The following is a 9111-nucleotide window of genomic DNA, read 5'->3' as shown; positions in this document are numbered from 1 at the left end:
AGAAGAGTCCCTCCCCACCGCACCCACCTCAGACAAAAGAATGGAGCCTTTAGTCTCTGTGCAGCTGGTTAGAGGTGATTCCTCCACCATCCCTTGTCTCTATAGGCTGAATAAAAGGGATTCCCCCATTGTAGATAAGGAGTTTCCTAAGGGGCTACACGAAAGGGCTGGTTCCTTTGGGGCTAGAGAGGGTCCCGTGGGGCCTGGATGGGGGTTCCTAGGTGGGGCTAAACAAAAGGGCAAGTGCCACTGGGGCTGGGCCAGGGGGCTCGCTGCGGGGCTCCCTCCACAGAGCCGCTCCGTGCCGCGGGGGCAGCGGCCCCTGCAGGCCGAGCGGGGCACGGCGTCTCCTCAGCAGCCGGCGCCGCAGAGCGGGCGGGTGTCCGTGCCACGGTGTCCGTCGGGGAGGGAGAGCAGGAGGCCGCCCGGCTGCGCCCCCCGCCCCAGCCCGATCCCCGCGGCCAGGCCCCCCGCATGCGGCCCTCACCCTGGAGCGGAGGCGGCGGATCGAGGAGCTCTCGCGATCCTCCCGGCAGCGGCTGCTCCAGTCCAGGGACAGGATGTTCTCCAAGCTCACCTCCATCCTGCAGCACGCCGTGGAGGCGGTAAGGCCGCCGGCCGGGCCCGCCACGCCACGCCGGGGATCCAGCCGGGGCCTAGCCGGGGAGCGGGGCCGCCGCGGGGGAAGGCGCCCGCCGCTGCCCCTCCACCCCGGTCCTGCGCCGCGTCCCCCCTGCCCGCTGCCGGGCGCGATTCCCGTTGTCGGGCCCGCCGGGGAGCGAGTCCCTTCAGGCCTGCCCCCGGGGGGGTGCGGGCCCGGCGGCTGAGGGGTGACCGATGCTGTCTCCCTGGGGAGGGTGAATTCCAACGAGCCCCCCCACCCCTGCTGTGGGGCCCCTTGTCGCTGTGGGCTAGGGACTCCCCGCCCCAAATGTGTGGCGCGGGGGGTAGCCGGGATTCCCTAGGCCCGTGGACAGAGTCACCCCGGGGTCACCATCACCACCCCCGTGTCCCCAGCCAGCGGGGGGAGGCGAAGATCTCTCTCGGGCCGTAGACGGGCTGCGAAATCCCCCACAGGCCCAGCCACTGCCAGCAGCATCGGTAATAACCCCCCATGAGCCCAGCTTCCCGCTGCCCCAAAGGACAGAGAGGTGCAGGTGCCTTTCCCCCGCTCCAGGATTTCAGAAAGTGTGTAGAGCAGTCACTGGTCAGTATTAACAGGAATAGCTGCCTTGCAGGCCCCTTGGCCGCCAGGCAGGATGCTGTACAGGAGAGGTGGTTGTTGCCTATTGTTTCCCAGTGCCTAAAACAATGCTGGGGGCTTTGCAGAACCAAGCAGAGGTACAGTTGTGTTAGGGGAGCCGTTCAGGATTTTTTTTGTCACATAGGCTATGTTTACACTCGCGGCTTCTTGCGCAAGTACAGAATCTGCAGAGCGTCCACACTACCCGCTTGCTCTTGCGCAAGTAAATTTACAGTACGGCGTGGTAAGAGGGGGCTCCTTGCGCAAGAGCTACGCTCTCTTTTGATAGGTGTAAGCCCTCTTGCACAGGAGCTCTTGCGCAAGAGGGCAGTGTGGACGCTCAGCGGGATTTCTTGCGCAAGAAAGCCCTATGGCTAAAATGGCCGTCAGAGCTTTCTTGCGCAAGAAAGCGTCCACGCTGCCATGGGCGCTCTTGCGCAGAAGCACAGTTCGCACATGGCAGTGTGGATGTTTTCTTGTGCAATAGTTCTTGCACAAGAACACTTGCGCAAGATGTTCTTGCGCAAGAAGCCGCGAGTGTAGACATAGCCCAAGTGTGGTGCAGCAGTGCCAGGTGTCTCTCAGGTTCCCTGCAGAGTTAACGGCCTCCAGAAATTCTGCTTTTTTAATAAATAAACATTGTTTTAAAACTATATTGACTGAAATGTCAAAATGGATTTAGACTAGGGTAAAGTCAACTCCATGGTCTCCAAAAAGGCTTTATTATGGGGAGTAAAGTATCATGGCACATTTCTGCTGTTTTTGCAGGCTGTGTAAGATTTATTTATCAAGATGTGTTTATTTTATCTTCACTGTTGGCATGCTGTTATTGTCTTAAACAAGATCCACATTTTTTAAAATAGTTTATTAATTATGTAGCTTTTCTTAATTTGTATTTCTTTTCTGCTCTTTTTTTATTATTCTCTGAAAAGTGTTTTGAGATAGGTGACTTACTATACTATATTGACAACTCCTATGTGAGAAACCTATAAAGCCCTGATCTTGCAAACACTTACGTAAAAGTAAGATGTAAGAGTGTAATAGTGTAAGGCTGTGTCTACATTGGCATCCCTTTCCGGAAAAGGGTTGCTAATGAGACACTTCGGAATTGCAAATCCGCGGGGGATTTAAATATCCCCCGCGGCATTTGCATTTACATGGCTGCCGCTTTTTTCCGTCTCGGGGTTTTTGCCGGAGAAAAGCGCCAGTCTAGATGCGATTTTCCAGAAAATAAGCCCTTTTCCGGAGGATCCCTTATTCCTACTTTCAAATACTTGAAAGTAGGAATAAGGGATCCTCCGGAAAAGGGCTTATTTTCCGGAAAATCGCGTCTAGACTGGCGCTTTTCTCCGGCAAAAACCCCGAGCCGGAAAAAAGCGGCAGCCATGTAAATGCAAATGCCGCGGGGGATATTTAAATCCCCCGCGGATTTGCAATTCCGAAGTGTCTCATTAGCATCCCTTTTCTGGAAAGGGATGCCAATGTAGACACAGCCTAAATGTTTAACTGACAGGCATCAGCATACCAGTTTCCATTATAGTGACACTCAGGCTCCCAGCCTGGCTCCTGAGCAGTCGGCTGCTGCCTCACACTGTATCAGAGCTTGCAGTGCAGGACAGCGGCCAGCTCTCCAGGAACGGGGCTGGCAACAGGGCGCTAGTGCTTGTAAGCCAGATGCGGTGAACCTGCTCCAGCTGCCAGCCCTGCTCCCAGGTAGCCTGCTGTCACCCTGCACTGCGAACTCAGCAGTATAAAGCTTTTACACAACCCTCGCACGTAAGTAGTCCAATCAATTTCAATAGGACTGGTCATGTGTCAAATTAAGCACGTATTTGTTTTCAAAATCATCTTCTTGCTGAGGCTATTGAATGAAGTTTTAAAGGAAGATAATGATTTCCATAAGAACACTGTGTTGTTGACCCTGTGCAAGAACCATAGTGAATAGAAGATTTTATGTAGGACCAACAAATATTGGATGTGTGACCCGAAAACAGTATTCATGAGAGCAGCTTCATTGTCTTCAGTATGACTGCTTAAGTGAATAAGGATGACAGGATTGGGCGAAAAGCTTACTCTTGCTGGCTCTGCAATGAAAGTTAACTAATAAATATTATTCTCAGGACTGTGCTTACATGATTGGTTACTTATTTATGTTCCAATATAATCAAAATCAACTGTGTTCACTTTAGGACTTCAAGAAATCCCAAGAAAAATCAATAAAAGTTAAAATTAAAAGATATTCTATACAATTAGAGAGTAAAAAATGAAAATAAATGTAATTTTGTAGCTGCTATGAACCAATATTGCACACCCATTAGCATCCTGTTTACAAATTGAAGACCTCATCCTGTGTCACTTATTCCTATGAGTAACCGCAGTGGCTACATCTAGACTGGCATGATTTTCCGCAAATGCTTTTAATGGAAAAGTTTTCCGTTAAAAGCATTTGTGGAAAAGAGCGTCTAGATTGGCACGGACGCTTTTCTGCAAAAGCACTTTTTGCGGAAAAGCGTTCGTGCCAATCTAGACGCGCTTTTGCGCAAAAAAGCCCCGATCGCCATTTTCGCAATCGGGGCTTTTTTGCTCAAAACAAATCTGAGCCGTCTACACTGGCCCTTTTGCGCAAAAGCTTTTGTGCAAAAGGACTTTTGCCCGAACGGGAGCAGCATAGTATTTCTGCAAGAAGTACTGATTTCTTACATGAGATCATCAGTGTTCCTGCAGAAATTCAAGCGGCCAGTGTAGACAGCTGGCAAGTTTTTCCTCAAAAGCAGCTGCTTTTGTGGAAAAACTTGCCAGTCTAGACACAGCGAGTGAGTATTGTGGAGCTACTCACAGAAGTGAGTACAGGTTGAACCTCCCAAATCTGGGACTCTGGTCCATCAACATCCATGGTCCAGAAAGAAGGACCACAAATGTTGCTGAACAAGAGAGCCCCGGAAGCAAGGAACATGAGCCAGCTGGGAGTCTCGCAGGTGCTGGGGAGCCCCAGGTGGGCAGGGGTGATCTGGCGGAGAGTGGGGAGTCCAGCCCTGTGGAGCCCTAGGTCGTGAGCCCCTGCCGCAGCTAAAAGGAATCCCTGGTTCTAGATAGGAACTCAGCAGCTGAACTAGTGGTGGGTGCAGGGAATCCCTAGCTGAGAACCCTGGTGGAAATGGGGCCAACGGCGGCTGGGGGTATCCCCGGTGGAAACGGGAATGGAGGCAGCCAGAGGGGGATGCCTTGTAGGAGCAGGGCCAGTGGCAGCCAGAGAGTATCCCCAGCCCTGGGCCGGAACCCCAGCATCAGTGGAGCCAGCAGGAGACCCCATCCCAGCCAGGAACCCAGGCAGAGAGGCGCTACCGGTGACTGGGGGGAATCCCAGCCTGAGGAGGCTGACTCTGGGAGCCCTGGTGTTGGGCCACCAGCGAGGCAGGAAGACCAGGCTCTGTGGACACTCACAGCCCAGAAAGGAGTCTTGACCTCCCCTTGTCGGGCAAACTCCGTGGTATCTGCATGATTAGGGGCATCAATAGTAAGAATTATAGAATAATAGGACTGGAAGGGACCTCAAGAGGTCATCGAGTCCAGCCCCCCACCCTCAAGGCAGGACCAAGCTCCGTCTACACCATCCCTGACAGATGTCTATCTAACCTGTTCTTAAATATCTCCAGAGAGGGAGATTCCACCACCTCCCTTGGCAATTTATTCCAATATTTGACCACCCTGACAGTTAGGAATTTTTTCCTAATGTCCAATCTAAACCTCCCCTGCTGCACTTTAAGCCCATTACTCCTTGTCCTGTCCTCAGAAACCAAGAGGAACAAATTTTCTCCTTCCTCCTTGTGACACCCTTTTAGATATTTGAAAACCGCTATCATGTCCCCCCTTAATCTTCTTTTTTCCAAACTAAACAAGCCCAGTTATAATGAGTGAAACACAAATTCACAAAAGTGAGAGGATGTTGATCATGACTACAGTTTCCTCTGTGAAAGATGTGCATGGTACAGTATTTTAACCACAGGACTGAAAACCAGGAACTCCTAACATCTAATCCCAGCTCTTACATTGTTTTGCTTTGTGATTTTAGTGCAGTGTCTCCTAGAAGTCAATAATCCCTTGACTGTTTCAGACCAAGCAAGTGGGGAAGGAAGGTTAGCTGGTTCCAGAGCAGTTTAGAACCGCCTTCTATTTGTATGTTCTAAAGAAGCAGGATTTTTATCACACGTTGGCCCACTAGTGCAGTGTCTTGCCTGTGAAAGTGATACATACCTGATGCTGCAGCAGCAGATTTTCACTACTTTACCAGTAAAGGTACATTCTACAGCAGTGGCATCACACACCCTGTTTTGATTATTGAAAAACTCTTCCCCTCCGCCCCCCCCCCCCCCCCCCCCCATAGCAGCAAAACTTGTTGAGCCAAAAAAAGGAACTGAATAGGGCAGCAAAACTTGGTTGGGGGGGAGGGCTGGGTTGCCTCACGCCCCCCCCCCCGGAATTTCTTCACGCCCCCCGTTTGGGAATCCATGTTCTACAGAATGTTAGAGAGGTATGATTCTTTCCGTATCCTCTCAGACTTGCAGTTTCATTCATGTATGTAATATTCCTGTCCCTCTCTCTTTAAGTACAGGAACAATTAACTTTAGAAACACATATTCCTAAAATATGTTTCCAACCCTCAAGGTAACATTTGATTATGCTTATTATCTTAGCTTTCATATATGAAATAATTATCTAGTCACAGCGACTGATTCTATGACCTATGATAAGGAATTCCAAAGGTTAACTGTACACTATGTGTAGCAATATTTGCCTTTTATTTTGTTCCAACTGTACTGCCCTTTAATACATTGATTATTCTCTTCCAACATTCCAACATTGTGATGGGGCAAAAATAAGGGCCCAGTGATTTTGCTTTCTTAGTTTTGACTATCTCAATCAATTATTTTCTAGCCTTTCTCCTTTGCTGGCTAAATAATCCTACTTCGTGAATGCTTTCTAACCACATCTCTTTTGTATCTGATAAAGATCTTCATAATACAATAGTAAAAAATCCTAAGTTTTTGTAGTCTCTTATCACCTCTGCTGGACCCGTTATCTCATTTATCTGAAGAAGTGGGTTGTGCCCACGAAATCTGATGATACCATCTACATTTTTTTTGTTAGTCTTTAAGGTGCTGCAGAACAAGTTGTTGTTTTTTAAGTTACTATGGCTACCTCTATGAGACTACCCCGTCTAGTCTATTTTTTTTCAATCCCTGCACAGATGAAAACAGTAATCGAGACGCTGATCCATCATTGTGTGATGTATTACTCTCTTAGGGTATGTCTACACTACTCCGCTAGTTCGAACTAGTGGGGGTAATGTAGTCATCCGCAGTTGCAAATGAAGCCCGGGATTTGAATTTCCCGGGCTTCATTTGCATGAAGCCGGCCGGCGCCATTTTTAAATGCCGGCTAGTTCGGACCCTGTGCCGCGCGGCTACACGCGGCACGGACTAGCTAGTTCGGATTAGGCTTCTAATTAGAACTAGCTAGTCCGTGCCGCGTGTAGTCGCGCGGCATGGGGTCCGAACTAGCCGGCATTTAAAAATGGCGCCGGCTGGCTTCATGCAAATGAAGCCCGGGAAATTCAAATCCCGGGCTTCATTTGCAACTGCGGATGACTACATTACCCCCGCTAGTTCAAACTAGCGGGTAGTGTAGACATACCCTTAGAGTGCTCATATGAACTATAATAGTCAAGTAGAGGTGCACCATCTGAAGACACCATGAATTTGATTTTGTGTGTGAATTTTCCTGTTCTGTGTTATTTTGGGTCCAAATTCTTAGTAGGACTACAGATATTTGGTAGGGCTGATTGTTATGTTTCTGAGAGTTTGTCACAGATTTGTTTTTACCCTGCCTTTAGACTACTGTGTACCAGTATATTATTATATGTGTCTGATTAATCCCGAGTGTTGACTCTTCAGGGCTGCCAAGAAGTAAACAACAATGCACAGCAAATAGAGTTTCAAGTTGTATGTTTTTTATCTTTTTTTCTCCTCTGTACTCCTCACCTCTGTCTTCACTGGAAGAAATGGAATCTGTGGGATTCTTGGTCTGTGTTCAAATAAGCTTCATTATTTGGTCCAGATTTTGTCAAGATTGATTCTGTGAATTGCTACAAGGGTTCATCTACACAAATTCTGCAGTGGTGCATCTATGCCACAGTAGCACTTCCATGCAGATGCAGTCAGAGTTAGGTTGATTTTTTTTCACACTCTTGAATGACAAAGTTATACTAACCTAATTTCCTAAGTCTTTCTTAATACTAACCGTTGAAGCTTTTTAGAGATACTTACATCTAGCAAGAAAATCCTAAACTTTGAGCATTTGGAACTGCTGTTAATTAAGCAGGACAATTCTGTATCATTATATAACTGCTTGATAATAACAATAGATGTTACTGCCTGTAGAGGCAGATACTTACTGTCTTTCTCATGTCAGTTGTATCTTATTACAAATTTACCTAATTTGTTTTAATTTCAGTTTCTTTTCTGTTCTTGTTATGACAGATTCCTTCTGGCCCAAATTGACCTTTACAATGACTAGGCATTTCTTTTAAAGAATCAAACTTGCTTGTACTATCCCAAATCCTTAACTTCATCTGTATAAGAGTTCAGAGTGAGGTCTTGTCTACTTGATTAGATTGAAATTAGATTAAAACAGATCAGATTAAATCTCCCATTATAATTTCTAACTAATAATTTACCAAGGTTTATGGTGGAGTCTCTCATCGCTAATAATTTTTTAAATCAAGGTTGGCTTCTTTTAATGGTACACTATATTTCTAACATTCGGCGAGCTACTATGGCCTGTATTATTTTAGTCTGGCTAAAATCTAGAAATGATCACAAAAATCCCTTCCATATTTGATAGTCTATGAATAAAATAAGAGAGTAGAAAAGTTTATAACTATTGCTATTAGAAATAGTAATAAGCTAAATTCCTGATCTTGCAAATACTTACACGTGCTAAACTTTATCAATGGCCTTCTTTAAATTGGTGGGTTATTTCACTAATCAGAAGGGAAATAAAGGCATCAAGAACTTTTTAAGGCTCTTTCCTCAAAGCAAACATTTTTATTCACTAAGCAGTCACAGATTTAAAAAAAAATGAAATGAAAAACATTAGTTAATAATCTCCTGAGACTTTCCTTGCTTCAGCCATCTGGAAGGGAAAGAAACACACCCTTCTGATTAACGCCCCTCTTTGAGATAATTTCTTTTCCTTTTACCCTCTGTGCTGAGCACCGATGTGACCTCCCAGGACCTTCCTTCAGAAGTTTAACTTTTACCTTGAACATTCACCTGGCTGAGTGGCACTGAAGAGAAAACCCTGACTTCAGTTTGCAAAAAGATGTGGGAGGCAGCCTCCCATAGTCTTGAATATTCATGAAAAATGTTACAGCAAATATTTATAAAATCTGAGATGAAGATCCACATGAATGTTGTCTGACTTCTTGAGACTTTACATGAGGTTTTTATTTTCTAATGAGTCAACTTTTTTTGTTGTTTAAGAATTGTACGTTGGGCGGGTTTTGTAATTAGCAGTCACCACAAAGATCTGTAGTTTCTGTTACATGTAAAGTACTAATTTTGGGGGAATAGCTCATTGGGATTGGGTTATGAGTTAAGTGTCCAGAAAAGAGTGGGCAGTATGTGTTCAAAGCCCATGGAGCATATTAGAGCACACACTTGCTCCGCAAAGCCTTGGCTACTGGAGCGGATGACCAGAAACAATAGCCAATCACTACTGACTATGGTGGGTGGCTTTTGCAGTTCTGTTTATTGCATTCTGGCTATCTGAGCTAGGATCACACACATCATTCTTTTTATAATTGGGAT

The 9111-nt window shown here is 46.5% G+C and overlaps 1 protein-coding gene across 1 annotated transcript in view; it reads left to right on the top strand.

Annotated features, from left to right (window-relative positions):
- The first annotated feature begins 330 nt into the window (after positions 1-330).
- The window catches only part of FHIP2A (FHF complex subunit HOOK interacting protein 2A), a 59974-nt gene continuing 51193 nt past the window's right edge, over positions 331-9111 (top strand). The window contains exon 1 of the mRNA XM_075935415.1: positions 331-605. Coding sequence (XP_075791530.1) covers positions 561-605 — 45 coding nt within the window. The 5' untranslated portion in view covers positions 331-560. The remainder of the gene's footprint in view (positions 606-9111) is intronic.

The sequence above is a fragment of the Pelodiscus sinensis genome, chromosome 8 (assembly GCF_049634645.1).
Source record: "Pelodiscus sinensis isolate JC-2024 chromosome 8, ASM4963464v1, whole genome shotgun sequence".
NCBI classification, from domain to species: Eukaryota; Metazoa; Chordata; order Testudines; family Trionychidae; genus Pelodiscus; species Pelodiscus sinensis.
This window is presented reverse-complemented; position numbering and strand designations above follow the sequence as displayed.